This window comes from Gopherus evgoodei, chromosome 2 (genome assembly GCF_007399415.2).
Source record: "Gopherus evgoodei ecotype Sinaloan lineage chromosome 2, rGopEvg1_v1.p, whole genome shotgun sequence".
Lineage (NCBI taxonomy): Eukaryota > Metazoa > Chordata > Testudines > Testudinidae > Gopherus > Gopherus evgoodei.
In genome coordinates this window covers 73,916,441-73,932,983 of record NC_044323.1, presented here as the reverse complement: position 1 = coordinate 73,932,983, position 16,543 = coordinate 73,916,441, and the positions used below count along the sequence as shown (strand labels likewise).

Here is a 16,543-nt window from a genome sequence, read left to right as displayed (position 1 = left end):
TCCCACCCTTGCTCCCTGGTGGTCTCTGCAGTGAATGAGAAGGAGCGTCAAGGTCAACAAGTACCAGCTCCTAAGGCCAAAGAAGCCAAACGGGATGGACCTCTTTGGCAGGAAAATTTATGCCACAGGGGGTCTACAGCTGAGGATAGCTAACCAACAAGCTATCCTCAGCAGGTATAATTTTAACTCATGGGACTCCATGTCAAAATATAAGGAGTTATTTCCCACTGACTCAAAGACTGAGTTCTCAGCTCTAGTTGAGAAGGGGAAAACAGTTGCCAGAACATCTCTGCAGGCCCCATTTGACTTGGCTGACTCTGCGATACATACCATTGCCTCGGGGATGGTCATGAGAACAGCTTGGCTCCAAGCATCTGGGCTTCCCCTGGATGTTCAGCAGATCCTGAAGCACCTTCCCTTTGAGGGTGCAGGGCTGTTTTCTGACCAGATTGATTCAAGGCTTCACAGCCTTAAGGACTCCAGGGCAACCATGAAATCTCTGGGGATGCTCCACCCAGAGAAAGCCCTTCAAGCCTCAGCCAGTGCAACAGCAGAGGCAATACTAACCCAGCCCTAGGCAGGATACTTACCACCGGAGGGGCAGGAATTCATGACGTAGGCCTTCATGACGTAGGCAGGGCCCAACCAAGCCATCGTTGGGACCAAGCAAGGGTTTTGAAGGGATGCCTGAGGATGGTGTACCAGCCACCACCACGGATCCTTCCCCATGTTTTTTGAACCATCTCTCCCATTTCTACCATGCATGGTCCCATATAACATCGGACAGCTGGGTTCTTCGCACAGTAGAAGTGGGATATTCTCTCCAATTCTGCTCCCCCCCACCCCTCTTCAGGAATCCCCTCATGATCAACTCCTTATCCAGGAGGTGGAGGCGCTCCTTGCCATGGGAGCGGTGGAGGAGGTTCCTCAGGAGCTAATGGGCATGTAATTCTACTCCTGTTATTTCCTAATCCCCAAGGCAAAGGGGGGTCTCAGACCCAACTTAGACCTGCGAAGACTCTGTCAGTTCATGGTAAAGTTAAAGTTCTGCAAGGTCTCCCTGAGCACAATTATCCCTTCTCTGGATCCGGGGGAGTGGTACGCTGCCCTTGACATGAAAGTCACATACTTCCACATAGCCATCTGGCCATCCCACAGACACTTCCTGAGATTCATTGTCAACCACATACATCATCAGTTCATGGTGCCCCCATTCGGGTTATCAACAGCCCCTCAACAGCCCCCCGGGTGTTCACCAAGTATATGTCAGTCATCGCAGCCTCTCTCTGAAAGAGACAGGTGCAGGTGTATCCCTACTTAGATGATTGGCTCCTGCAAGGGCGCTCCAGGGAGCAGGTGGAGTCCCCTGTCCGGTTAGTCAGAGAGACCTTCCACAGGCTGAGTCTCCTCCTCATTGTAGACAAATCAACTCTGTCACCCACCAATGAACAGAATTCATTGGAGTGGTGCTGGACTCAATTCAGGCAAAAGCCATCCTGCCACAACCCAGATTCCAAACAAACACTGTCACACATCATTCAGACACTCAGACAATACCCCCTGACCACCGTGAGGACGTGCCTCAGCCTCTTGGCACACATGGCGGCATGCACCTATGTAGTGCAGCACACCAGGATGAGACTCAGACCATTCCAGGCATGGCTCACTACAGCTTATCACTCGGGTTGGGACAGTCTAGAATTGGTAGTAACAGTACCGCCATGAGTCCTAGGTACCCTAGGATGGTGGTTGGACACTCGCATGATCTGCGGAGTCCCATTCAACACCCCTCAACCATCCATGACCTTCATAAGGGACGCGTCAGATCTCAGTTGGGGGGCACACCTAGGACACTTACAGACTCAAGGCATGTGGTTGCAGTCCGAGATCCTGCTCCACATTAACATAAAGGAACTCAGAGTGATAAGACTAGTCTGACAACCCTTCCATACAGTATTGCAAGGTCACTGCATGGCGGTGCTGACCGACAACACCACCGCTGTGTTCTACATAAACAAGCAGGGTGGAGCTTGCTCCTCCCCTCTCTGTCAGGAGGCTCTCCACCTGTGGGAGTTTTGTGTAGCCCACTCCATTCACCTGGTGGCATCCTATCTTCCAGGAGCACGCAAACCACCTCAGCAGGCTCATTCTGCAGTCATGAGTAGTCTATCCGGATGGACATCATCCACTCCATCTTCCAGATGTAGAGATGTGGGGATTTCCCCAGGTAGACCTATTTGCCATAAGACTCCTTCCAAGCACACAGCCCAGGATCAATCTTGGATGTGTTCATGATGCAATGGAGGAACCACCTACTGTGTGCCTTCCCTCCAATACCAGTCGTCCATAAAGTTGTCCTCAAGATCCGCAGGCACAAATCAGAGATAGTTCTGCTCGCTCTGGTGTGGCCACGCCAACGTTGGTACACCACACTTCTGGAGCTGTCAGTCAGCACCCGCATCGCACTGCCACTCCTTCCTGATCTGATTACGCAGGACCATGGCTGCCTGCTTCACCCAGACCTCCAGTCTCTGCACCTCACGGCCTGAAAGCTTCATGGTTAAATGCAACAGAGCTCCAGTGCACGGAATTGGTGAGGGAGATGCTCCTTGGTAACAGGAAACCTTCCACCAGAGCCACCTTCCTGGCCAAATGGAAACATTTTTTGTGCTGGTGTAATCTCAGTCAAGTATCTCCACTCCAGGCATCTATACCATTCATCCTAGACTACTTCCTACACCTGAAGTGGCAAGGCCTGGCTGGATCATCTACCAAGGTGCACCTCTCAGCTATCTCAGCTTTCCACCCCTGAGAGTTGGGGTGTTCAGTCTTTGCCAATCCTATGGTGGGCCATTTCCTTAAGGGCCTGGAACACTTACATCCTCGGTCACGCCCACCGATACCAACTTGAGACCTCAATCTGGTCCTAGCTAGGCTTATGGGAGCCCCATTCAAACTACTCGCCACATGTTCCCTTCTGTATCTCTTGTGGAAGGTAGCCTTTCTGGTTGCAATCAGATTGGCCAGGAGGGTATCGGAGCTAAAACCATTAACCTCTGACCCCCCCCCCCCACACTCTTCCACAAAGACAAGGTACAACTCAGGTCGCACCCAGCTTTTCTCTCCAAGGTAGTATCCCTATTCCACCTCAGCCAGGACATTTTTCTACTCGTTTTCTATCCCAAGCCACACACCAAAGCACAGGAATAGAAGTTCCATTCATTAGATGTGTGGAGGGCATTAGAGTTCTACACTGAGTGCACAAAGCCTTTCAGGAAGTCAAACCAGCGGTTTGTAGTGGAGGCAGATCAGATGAAGGGACTTCCAGTCTCCTCACAGTACATCTCTTCCTGGATTACGGACTGTGTCTGTGCCTGCTATGACCTCACCAAGATCCCAGCCCTGGCTATAACAGCCCACTCAACAAGGGGTCAGGCCTCTTCCACCACTTTCCTAGCCCTGGTGCCCATCCAAGAGATCTGCAGAGCAGCTACCTGGTCCTCGGTACATACCTTTGCCACCCACTATGCCATTACACAGCAGGCTAGAGATGATGCAGCTCTTGGTAGAGCAGTGCTCCAGTCAGTGATTCCTTAACTCCAACCCCACCCCCATGGGAGAACTTGGGAGTCACCTAATTGGAATTGATGTGAACAATTACTCGAAGAAGAAAAGACGATTACTCACCTTCTTGTAACTGTTGTTCTTCGGGAGGTGTTGTTCATGTCCATTCCAATACCCACCCCCTTCTTCCCCATTGTCAGGGTAGCCGGTAAGAAGGAACCGAAGGGGGGTTGAGTTGACAGGGTCATATATTGAGAGCCATGAGGGAGCCACTCCAGGGCGCTCCCAGGCTGACCCGACAGTAGCTACTAAGGGGAAAAGTTTCTGATGACCATGCACACAGTGCACGCACATCTAATTGGAATGGATGTGAAGAACAACAGTTACAAGAAGGTGAGTAAACAGTCTTTTATCTTCATATACTTACTAAGCATTATTGCTTAGATTTGGTTTTTAAAACAGGAGCAGTTTAAAATTTACTTGTATTACAAGCAGCAAAGAGTCCTGTGGCACCTTATAGACTAACAGACGTTTTGGAGCATGAGCTTTCGTGGGTGAATACCCACTTCGTCAGATGCATGTAGTGGAAATTTCCAGGGGCAGGTATATATATGCAGGCAAGCTAGAGATAATGAGGTAGTTCAATCAGGGAGGATGAGGCCCTGTTCTAGCAGTTGAGGTGTGAAAATCAAGGGAGGAGAATGGTTCTGTAATTGGCAAGCCATTCACAGTCTTTGTTTAATCCTGAGCTGATGGTGTCAAATCTGCAGATGAACTGAAGCTCAGCAGTTTCTCTTTGAAGTCTGGTCCTGAAGATTTTTTGGCGGCAGGATGTCCACCTTAAGGTCTGCTATAGTGTGGCCAGGGAGGTTGAAGTATATAGCAGACCTTAAGGTGGCCATCCTGCAGCCAAAAGAACTTCAGGACCAGACTTCAAAGAGAAACTGCTGAGCTTCAATTCATCTGCAGATTTGACACCATCAGCTCAGGATTAAACAAAGACTGTGAATGGCTTGCCAATTACAGAACCAGTTTCTCCTCCCTTGGTTTTCACACCTCAGCTGCTAGAACAGGGCCTCATCCTCCCTGATTGAACTACCTCATTATCTCTAGCTTGCCTGCATATATATACCTGCCTCTGGAAATTTTCACTACATGCATCTGACGAAGTGGGTATTCACCCACGAAATCTCATGCTCCAAAACGTCTGTTAGTCTATAAGGTGCCACAGGACTCTTTGCTGCTTTTACAGATCCAGACTAACACGGCTACCCCTCTGATACTTATATTACAGAACCTTTTCCTGGTCTAGAGGGTACACAAGCTCTCCCTTCCCATAAAATGATTTAATTTGGCTAAGTTGAGTCCCAAAGGAGAAAAGATACTCAGGGAGTGTTTAGAAAAGGCTGTTTGTGCAAAACCCAGCTAAAGTGTTACCTGTGAGGTTCTGAGATGTTAACATTTTAATAATGGAAGAAAAGTTCCCGTGGCAAAATAAATGGCATTACAGCTAACTTTGGGGTAAATGAGTTAGTGCCAGACTGGAGAGATGCTGTGGCATTTAATATTACACAAACTGAAATTCTGCATTTTGAGTAAAAAAAGCCAAATACCAAATACATATATAGAATCTTTAGAACAGTGCTTGACTGTGTCCAGCTTTGTGCAGGTATACAGGGGGATGAAGATAGAATACAAGGATCCTTCATTTACTAGTGTCCCCGGTCTGAGGATGAATACAAGGACTGCTGCTAATACAAGGACTGCTGCTAAGATAATGCTGCTAATAGTGCTAGTTTCCCAGAGCGGATGGGAAGAATTCAGGTCTTCCAATGTTTTATACACTCTGCTAGCCCAGTTCAGGCAGAGTGAACATCTTGTCAAACAGTACTGCAGTAATTGCACTCTAGGAGGCACTGTATACACCTGAAAAACAATATTACCTGAGGTTGGTAAATCTACTCATAGCTGTCTAGCATGGGTTGGGGCTTAGAACTACATTTGGATAACCTCAAAGTATGCTGTCAATTTGTAAAACAACATGTGTTTACATCATAATTTTAAGTCTGATGAGCTCCTAGAGGATTAAATAATGCAGGATGCACAATATGGAAATACAGCTACCATGCACAAGACTCCTATTTTTGATGAACATGCCTCACTACTCTTAGCTATCAGCTATGTGTATCCTTAGCATGTTATTTTTTTATTAATAATATTGTACTAATTAGTTTAATTGTGATGGTTAATGTTATTTCTCTGGATTTATAGAAAAATAAAAAGTAGCACTCATCCAGAGCACTAGGCACACCGACCCACATTTCAAGAACAAAAAACACTAAATAGCTAACTCCCCCAGCTCTGAAAGTCAACGGAACTTTACTGCTTACAGAACAATAAAAAATTAAAGCTAACCTAAAATGTTAACTGTGAAGATGTTTGTCTGCAATATTCCAAAAGAAGAAAAGAGCATATGGTTGTTTTCATGTAATTTAACATTATACTTTAAACAAAAGTTTAGATCAATTATCTAAGACAAAAGCAAGCCAAAAAGATTATTTTAAAAGTTTTTTTCAGAACGGTGCTAAAATGATTTCCACAGTTTCCCTAGCCAGATTAGCACTCACTGTGCTATCAGTCTCTTCACAAACTATAGACTGTAGTGCTATAGACTACAGACTGGTCCCGGAAAAAAAAATATTAACCATATACTTCCTTTTGTGCTTTTTTTGCCTTTTATGGTTTATGCTTAGATAAAACAGGCTAGTTTTTAAATTTCAGGCTTGTAATAAACTTAGTCTTATGAATGACAAGATCCTTTTAAACCAACCAATTTAAAAAAAAATCTTAGACGAGTAATTGCACATCACTTTCACACTAGCCATGCAAAGTAATTTATTTTAATAATACTCAATTATAAATTACTTGTGAACCAACATCTCCTTTCAATACAAGGGCATCCATGAAGGAAATCCATTGGGAGTGAGACATATATTATACAACACACACACACACACACACACGCTACATTTTTCCTATTATAATAATAGCATGTTCTCAAAAAGAAAATCTTCCAACATTATGACTGGAAAAAAACCCTCTGCATATGACTATAACTTTATTTACAAACAGTGCTGAAAAATATGGATTATACCATTTTCTGATAGCTGGCACATTTCAAGTCTTTGCAGAGCAGAAAATGTAAGTAATTTATTTGCTTCTTCCAATGCACTTTTATACCATTTCTTTTTTCTCTTGCATTGTTCTGGCTATGGAAATAAAGAGAAACTTTTATTAAATATCTTATCGTTACTCAATTTTTCTACACTTTGCATGAGTCAAAAAAACAAACAAAAATATAGTACTTCAAAAATATTAAATAATGACTAAAAAAGCATTCTAGACCGCAAAGCATTTAGATAAACTGAGAGAGGTCTAATTCAAGATAAATGCTTCTGTATCTATTTCTTGTAAATTACTCTGGGTGCAAAGGATAGAAATTTTCTAGTATTTTTTTTTTTTTTGTAATTGGGCCCCTTTCAACATAGAACGTGCATTCCAAAGTGCTGCAGAGAGCCCAGTTCTGTAGATCTTTATTGTGTTTAACTTCCCACTTAACGAAATCAACATTTCGAGTCTATAGGGACTGAAGAATGAAACCCCAAAATGATCTTAATTCACCAGAATACTTACAATATCATTCACAAACCCTTTATGAATCACTCCTACAGAAAGTTTATCCTGATCTATAACAAGATGCGACTACCTAATATTTAATTTTTATCTGAAAGAACTACCTGACTACAGTATTAATGCGGTCTTGTAAAAATGTACTAGGCCAGGAAATACCTACTATTCCAGTCTGTAAGATTTGTGTAAACTTTGCAAATGTAGCCTACTTGTATTGGGAGATGGAAAGTGCTCTCTGAACTAGTTATTCGGAGAGGAGAAAGTGAGATGATGTGGTGATTGTGTGGGTAAGCACAAGAAAGGAAGAAGAGAGAACATGCATTTGTGGAAGGATGTGGTGATGATGGAAGGAGTGCTGCCACTGGGGGAAGGTGAAGTGGTAGTGGCACCAAAAGGATGCCACACAGCATAATGAAGGTAGGTCTGTTGAAGACTCTCTTGAGGCTTCTTGGATATCCTCCTCCAGTTCTTTGCAGCCTTGATCTATCCTCACCTGTATTTAGGGTGACCAGATGTCCCGAAGTTTTGTTGTTTGTCCCACGTCCCGACCGATGTATGGTTGGGATGCCATTTGTCTCAATATTTTGCTGTCTAGCTTTTTTTTTTTTTTTGGCACTTCAGCCGTGGCGCCCCCTTCCATGTGTCCCAATATTTTGTTCTTATCATCTGGTCACCCTACCTATATCCTGGATGCAGAGAATGAAACAGTAAGAAGAGTACAGATGACTGAATTTTGAGAGGGCTACTAAAGGCAGCTCCTAGAGGAACTGGCAGCACAGTCTACAGATTAAGCACCAGATTCCACCCAACTGCTCAAGTAATTTACTTGCTGTGAATGAGCAGAAGCTGCAATACTGCATATATGGAAACACACGGAACATTTTAAAATAGCACTTTAGCCCTTACATAATATGCAGTGAGACAGATTACTATAAAGGAAATTGATATCTTAGAAGAAAAAACAATTACAAATGTTTGATGTAAGAGTGAAATTTATTCTTGGCGTACTATCCTCAGTCCCAGAATGCATATATTCATATATGGCAGAAACACGTTTACAAGGAACATTTTCTTTAAGTATCACGGCAAATCCATCCTGAAGAAAATGGTTTTATCTTGTTGCTAGGGCCCAGTATTTAAATCTGCATCTTATCCATGCACATTCAGAAGTTGTAGTGTTTTCGCTCTCTGTGATAAAGAATACTGAATACTGCCGATGAACGTCTTATCTTCTACCAACATCCAAGCTGTTTACTGGAGCTTCCCTGACTATTTTTGGGCTCTTTATGTCAAGAGGTTTTCTTTATGGGAATATGCAGAAGTGATTGAAAAGAAAGGTCTGAGAAAAATGGTTACTAAGCTTTCTGTAACTGTTGTCTTTGAGATATATTACTTATGCCCATTCCAGCGTAGGTGCGGGCTCGTCCCGAGCACAGTCGCCAAAAAGTTTTCCCTCAGTAGTATCCATCAGGTCAGCTCTGGTTCCCCTTGGAGTCGCGCAGTCATAGCACCAGTATAAAGGGTCCTGCTAAACCACAGCTCCCTCACTTCCTTCTTGCCAGCCAACTCCAATAGAGGGATAGGAGGGAAGGTCTTGGAATGGACAAGAGCAACATATCTCAAAGAACAAGTTACGGAAAGGTTAGTAACCATTTTTTCTTTTTTGCGTGCTTGCTCATGTGCATTCAATATAGGTGACTCTCAAGCAGATGAAGGGTTCAGAGATTATTGACATGCTGATTGCAATGCCACTCGGCCAATTACATCATTGTCTCTAGCCTGCTGGGTGATGGCGTAATGGGAAGCAAAAGTGTGAACTCATGACCACATTGCTGCTCTACAAATATCCTGGATAAGAACTTGTGCTATGGATGCTGTCAAAGATGCTTGGGCTCTTGTGGAATGTGCTATCAGGGCAGGAACCTTTGCCAGGTCATAGCATGTGCAGATGCAGGATATGATCCATGATGAATTTCTCTGGGCTGAGACGAAAAGACCTTCCATTCAGTCTGCAATGGCCACGACGAGCTGAGTAGTTTTCCAAAATGCAAGGCCAGCCCACAACATTTTGGCACCTGAGGCAGGGAACTCAAATAACACCACCATGCCCCATTGCTTGGGCCAAAACTTTGAAAGGTCTCAATTCTGCCTTCTTCCTGTTCTTTTCCTCTCATGGTACTGCTCTGCTACCTACCCCAATAAAGGAGAACTAACAACTTAAAATGTCTTCTTAAAAATTTTTAAGTAAACACGTAACTTTCAAATGCCTGAACAGCAAATGTAACTTTTCTTGTCTGCAGAGTAAGCACTGGCATTTTTATCTGTTTGAATAATCAAAGTGATGCTTTCTGTGCCTTCTTGGTTGCTAAGATTTGAACTGCTTCTTGAAGGTCCACAATTTGGGCCAGCTCATGCTCTACTGAGACGGTTGCAAGGCCAACCAGCCTCTCCTGTATCATTGTGGAGCATAAATGTGTTTTTATTAACTTCAGCTTGGAGAAGCTGCGTTTTCCTCTGGCAACTGTTACAGGAAGTGTTAGAAGCATACACAGAGCAACAAAAGCATTTGAAAAGAGGGTGGTCATCTTACTTGTGCGCATATATTCCAGAACAGCCTTTGGAGTTGATCCTGCTGAAATGTATCTTGAAAGGGCTTTCAGTTCATTGCCAAAATCACTCGCATCAGTATCGCTCATGTCATCACATGTCAACACTGTCTCTAGTGCTCTGCATTGCTGGTGTAGGTCTTCTATAGGTATAATGAGGAGTGTTGGAATATCATACAATGTCCCAAATATACTGCTGTGCTCCTTGAACTGCATGAAACATTCTTCAACTGCACAATCTAGTACCTGGTTAAATAATTCAACTTTGAATTGTTGTTTGGGGTCTCTTATGGGATTATCCCATGCCTCATAATCAAAACGTCGTCTTCTTTGGTGACTCTTGTATTCTTGAAGGGGTAGAGGGAAAGCTTCAGTGTGAAGTTCCTTTGCCAACTTCTGTGCACTCTTCAGAACATTTTGAAATCCCTCATCTGACCAGTAAGACTGTAGGTATGATTTTGCTTTATCCAGTTGTTCCATTGCTCCACATATATCAAGGTCAATACCTTGGAGTCTCTCGCTTATAACATTCATTTCAAACAGTATGTCATGCCACAACACTTAAGCCACACAGAAATTTGAAGTGATGTATGTTTCTGGTGATTCCATTTCCCTCTGCCACTGTTCTCCCATGAACAGTTCCTGTCATAGCATTATCCTCCATAATAGCAACTATGGCATCAGCTATCTTCCCAATTTGATGTTTGATAGGCTTTATCGCCTCCACTCGACTTTCTCATCGTGTGGCACTCAGTGGTTTCAGTGTCAGAGAGGATGTTCGCAGATGTTGCTTCAAAATTTGCAATTGATGAGCTGATGCAGAGAAAAATACATAGATGCTTTCAATTACATTAAAAAAATTAGCAGCCTCACGAGAAACTGATGCTGCATCATTGACCACCAAGTTCAATGAATGGGAACTGTATAGGACAAAAAAAGCTTGAGGGTTTAATTCTCGGATCCATGTCTGCACTCCTCTGTTCTTTCCTCTCATGTTGGCACCATTATCATAGGCCTGATCTCCCATGTCAGCTACCACAATTCCCGTATCTTCCAGCTTTTTAAGAAGCACATTTGTCATACCAGCTCCTGTAGTATCATCAATGTCAATAAAGTCTAGAAAATGCTCTCTGATAGTCACCGTTGCAGGGACATTTTCACTAGATTTGGTTGTTGTTACAAAATGCACCATTAAAGTCATTCGTTCCGTATGGCTGATTTCAGGTGTGCAGTCCAGAATAACAGAGTAATATCTTGCTGACTTCAGATCTGCCACAATCTTCTGTTTGACTTTGTTGCCAGTAACTGTATGATCTCATTTTGAATTGTTTTTCCAAGGTAGTGGTGTGTGTACATTTCTTGGGTGGTGGCTCTTCTTAGATGCTGTATTCCAGGAGCATCTAACTCAGCCATCAGCTCCACAATTTTAAGGACATTTCCATTGTTTGGCACAAACTGATGATCCTGAAGTGCCACACAGTGCTAAGTTTTGGGTAGCAAGCACTCTCACAATGATAATGAGGCTACATCTTCACTACCCACCAATACGGCGGGTAGCAATCGATTGATTGCTTGGGGATCAATAAATCGCGTCTCATCTAGATGTGATATATCGATCCCCGAACGTGCTTATATCGATTCCGGAACTCCACCAACCCCAACGGAGTTGCGGAGTCGACATGGGGAGCTGCGGACATTGATCCCGCACCATGAGGACGGTGAGTAATTCGATCTTAGATACTTTGACTTCAGCTACGTTATTCACGTAGCTGAAGTTGCGTATCTGAGATCGATTTTCCCCCACAGTGTAGACCAGCCCTGAGCCTTTTTAGAACGTTTTGCCAGTAAAGAGACTCTGATGCAATCTTCTCCTGATCCTGATCATCTATGGTGGCCTTTAACCTTAATCTCATCCCAAGCTCTTTCCACCTACGGAATGCTCTCTGGTGATTTACTGCCTTCTCATGGCATGCCAGATTTCTAGCCAGATTTTTCCAGTCCTTTGTTCCTGCAGAACCCAATGTGGCTGGAACATTAGATTGGAAGAATTTGCAACAAAAACAGTATGTAGCATTCTGTGTTTTTGAGTACATAAGCCATGGCTTCTCCACTCTGACACCACTGGGGATTTCACACCAGTAACATGTTGGATGGAAACTTCTATTTTCATTGTCTTTGGGAAACATGAAGATTTTCACTTGCTATGGCCCATGCAGTACAAGGAAGTCCCTCAGGCTCCTGCTCAAGAGGGTCCACAGTCCTGGATCATCTAGACTTAAGGAACTAAACTCAGCAGCAGCTGTTTCTTGCGCCTCCACCACACTCTTCTCTGATCTACACTTTTTTTCAGGAATGTGCATGGTTACATCCTTTTGAGATGGACATATGGATGCTGCAGTAGCTGCCAGGTCACCTGCACTCTGACTAACTGTAAGATCAGGCATCTCGTCACCACTCACATCCTCACTAAGGCCAGAGAGCTCACCGTGAACATTTGTTTCTATGTATCTCAGGAGACCTCCTTCCTGCTTAGATAGAAATGCTTCCTTTGCTTGCTTGCTTTTTTTTCCTCTCCTGAATGCTGCCTCAGAGGGGCATTTTCTTCTTTCACTCATGACTGCTGTTCTGTGCCAGCTATAGTGGCTCTCAACATTCAGTTGAAGGAGACAAATAAGCAGGCTTGTAGCAGGGCCTGAGTGAGGGAAGATATCAATGTCCTAAGGGCCTAACTGGCTCCTATTACTTCAGTTGACTGCCTGTTCTCCTCAAGTGGGTTCAGGGAAGTAGCAGGAAACAGGAAGCTCCTTGAGAAGCAGGTATTAAATCAGTCCCAGCTCCTGGGGGTGCTAGAAAGGTGCACAAGAGGCTCTTCCTCTCTCTCCCTGCAGCTTCTGCTGCTTTCTGTTATTCCCTCTCACCTTTTCTCCTGCCTGCCAGTTATGTCTCTTGTGCCCAACTTCTTCCAGCACAGCACGCCACCATCTCTGTGCATCTAGAGCAGAGAGAATACATATGCACCAGCAGCAGACAATTTTCTACATTCTGGGTCCTAGTGGCATCCCTCCCACAGTCTGGCACCTGAGGCAGCCGCCTCAGTTCGCCTCATGGTAAGGACAGCCCTGCCGAAATGGCTTAGTACTTTCTATGTAGAAAGCCAGTGATGTCTAGTGAGTGGAGCCTTTGTTCTTCTCTGTTGACATGTGATTTTGGGTAGAAGACCAGTAGGAAGATATTCTGGCTTATATGTAACTGTGAAACCTCATTTGGAAGAAAAGTTAGATGAGGATGCAATTAGACCTTGTCCTTGAAGGATACCATGGTTCTGGAGAATATGGTGGTTCTGAAGTCTTGGGAGATCTTACAACGCTCCTGCATGTGAGCTTCCCCCAGGCACTTAAGGCAGCTGAAATTGGAGTCGCTCACAGGCATAGGCTTATGGCACAAGGCTTAAAAGCTAGAGACCAGTGCATGGTCCGGCACTGGGCAGAGACTAACCCTGCTTACCAGGGTTCCACTAAGCTAACTAACTACTAAGATCAATAAATAATTATATACAATGAAGGTTGGAAAAATCCACTGAGAGGGTACTTGTAGAACACAAGGACAAGATAGTTCCAGTGATCATAATGGGTGGTAAGAAGAAACAGAGGGGCTGCAGGTTGGCATGACCCTTATACCAGTGCTATAAGCATGCGACTCCAGTGGGCAACAAAGCCAACCCGATGAATACCACTGAGGGAAAAACTTCTGGCAGTGGTGCTTGGGGCAAGCACATGCCTAGTTTGGAATGGACATAAGCAAGCACTTGAAGAAGAGCCAAAGCCTTCAAGTCTAGCAAAGAGCCACTAATTAAAAGGACCTTCTCCTGGCTGATGTTTCTTACTGGTTTGGGCAGCAAAGGAAATGGAGGGAAGGCATAAAGTAGCTCTGCTGCCTATGACTGGGAGAGTGCTCCCTTGTTCTTGTGCGTGCAGAAAACACCTCTGGACTTCAGTATTTTTTCTAGTATTTACATGTCCACAGAACACGAAGAAAATATAGCACCAATGCAAGCCTTTTTGTGGCTAAGTGCAACTGAAGAATCCAAGACATTGAAATGTTTTATTGAAGTAGGTTCCATGGACTTTGATGTCACATCTAACTGTCAACTGAACATTAGATGTGCTTTGACAAATCAGGATATGATTAGTGCTGCAGTTTGCAGATTTCTCAGAAACACTGTCACTATTCTTGGTTCTGGGGAAATTTCCCAGTTAGCAAGAAATTTCTGAATGTAGAGTTAACATTTTCCATCATAAGGAAAGTGTACTGATGTTCTAAAGAGCTCTCCAGCGCTCCCCTTTCAACTGCAATGTTTGGATCACCTTGAATTCAGAACTGGGTTGAAGGACCAGTCCAGCCCCATCTCTTAAGGTTAAGGCTTTAGAAACAAAATCTTGCCTCCTGGGAAGAAAAATAACTCTGTCCTAAAGTCTTGAACAAGGTTTTCTGCATAAACTGTACCTTATTGGCTAGAAGTTTTGAGAAAGGTCTCAAAAATGACATCTTGCACAGCTCTACCATTAAAATACTCTTCTTTACCCCAAAAGAAGAAATTGCCTATACTCAAGAAGAGAGAAAAACTACCCAAAAGAAAAACAAAAGAAAAACAAATAGTAATATAGCCTTGGAGACTGCTCAAATGGAGCTCTCTCACAGAATAAAATATTTTTTAATTAACTACATAGTTTGCACACAAGGAACTAATGATAAAAGAACTGTAAAATCTGGAAAAATATTTTTAAAAATTGAGAAAAACATTTTCTTAAAGGCAATATTGAAATTCCAAAATGGAATTCTTTACAAGTTGGTTAGAAAGAAAACTGATGTTAACCAGTGTACCTCGCCAGTGAATAAATGTGTGTCCTCAAGTGGTGAGACAGCTTATCATTTTTAAAACTTTATGCAATGGAGCAGTTAGATCTGTCATATATACTATGTGCAGAGAACTATTTGTAACCTAGGAATGAAAGATGCCTGATTTAAATCATGAGTATGTGTTACGTTAGTGTATTTACTAACGGTGGTACTTTATGTATGTTTAATTTTCTGCTTTGAAAATTGCTAATCAAGTGCTTTAGTACAAGTGTCTGTTAGCTCACATGAGTTAAAACTGCCAATTTTCATTCAATATCAAATTCTGGAGAGAAATCTAACAGTAGTAAAGGCATGGAGTGTTCAAGATATTATATTAAGATCTGAAGAGACATATTTGCAGCAATGTCAAAAAACCCACTATGGATTCCAAATACTGATGAGGAAAGAGATTCACTAACTGTGGGCCTAAACTTGTCTCAGGAGTCTACAAGGAGCCCGAAGGCTATCTGCAAACTGTCTTGTTTTGGAACCATGAAGGATAATAAAGATTACAGCTCCTCAACAATGTAGTGCCATTTAACTCCACACTCTGCCCAAGGATTAAGTCCATGATTACACTTCCAAGCTGCCATAAATAGCAGTTAAGAAGCTGGTGAATGATTTTAGGTATCCTGACACTACAGAGGCACCTTGATATTATGGCATGGATACAGTATAAAGATCTATGTAGTGACAGATTGGGGCAATTAGTGGCTCCAGTAGGGGAGAAATGCGGTGAGTGATAGCTGAGAATCTGAATCATCAGTATAGGTATTCTGGTGGGCTGTGCCTGAAACAACTAACAGTCCGAGAGAGGGAAGAACCACTGAGCAAAAAAGATTCTCCCTTTCCCATTGTGATTTGGGGAAGTAAGAAGAAATCTCATGACAGTGCTCCAACATCCTCTGCGAAGAGACTCATCGGATCCCATTTCTGGCTTTTTCTCTTTCCCTCCACTGAAATCACAATCCCTGGGAGATGAGGACAGGATAAAAAAATAATAAAAAAAGAAGGATGCACAAGCTTTCTACCCCTTCCCCAACAGCTCTACGATTGCACTATCCCATCATGTACAGAGCATCCTCAGGATTGGTCAGCCAAGAGCAGAACAAGGGACTTCTGTCTTAGGATCTCACAGTAAAGTAGGTAAGTGATAAACTGAAGACTGTGCTTGATGAGATGATTAATATTAAATAGGCAAAAGGAGCATGATCATTAAATTTTCAATAAATCAACCATTTTTAATAAGACCATTGTTCAATATGAAACTTTCCCATGCCAAGGATTAGTGGCTCTCAGGCTGAAAAGCACTTGGGAGAATCTTTGAACTGAAAGTGTTTTTTTCTCACTCAGAATTTTTCTTTGGAAAAATTTTAAATCAGATAATTATTTTGTTACCAATAGTCAAATTATCAGTCAGACCAAAAAAAAGATGGAAAATGTATTGCAAGAAATTTTAAGACAATTTCCACTACAATGCACACTTTGGATTGCAGCCTCAACTTTCTCAAGGTTTTTTAAAAGTGGCTGAAAATCATCTGACAAGCTTTATAATTAAACTGCAAAAAAACTTTCAGACATAGTATATAATACTGCCTTGCAAAATTTGTCATGGTTCATAGATCCACACACATTTTAAAATCTTGGGGACATATTTTTCCCTACAATTTCCCAGCTGGGATGCAGTTTCCAGGAATAATTTCCCAGTTCCAGGAATTAAAATATGACACATAAAAAAGATTAAGTTAAAGACCATGAGAATGTCAGAGCTGTGAGCTGGAAAAAGT

At 43.0% G+C, this 16,543-nt stretch overlaps 1 protein-coding gene across 1 annotated transcript in view; it reads right to left on the bottom strand.

Annotated features, from left to right (window-relative positions):
• Nucleotides 1-16,543, bottom strand: part of ZCWPW2 (zinc finger CW-type and PWWP domain containing 2) — a 113,930-nt gene that overhangs the window by 70,777 nt on the left and 26,610 nt on the right. Inside the window, exon 4 of the mRNA XM_030549337.1 lies at nt 6,719-6,833. Coding sequence (XP_030405197.1) covers nt 6,719-6,833 — 115 coding nt within the window. The remainder of the gene's footprint in view (nt 1-6,718; nt 6,834-16,543) is intronic.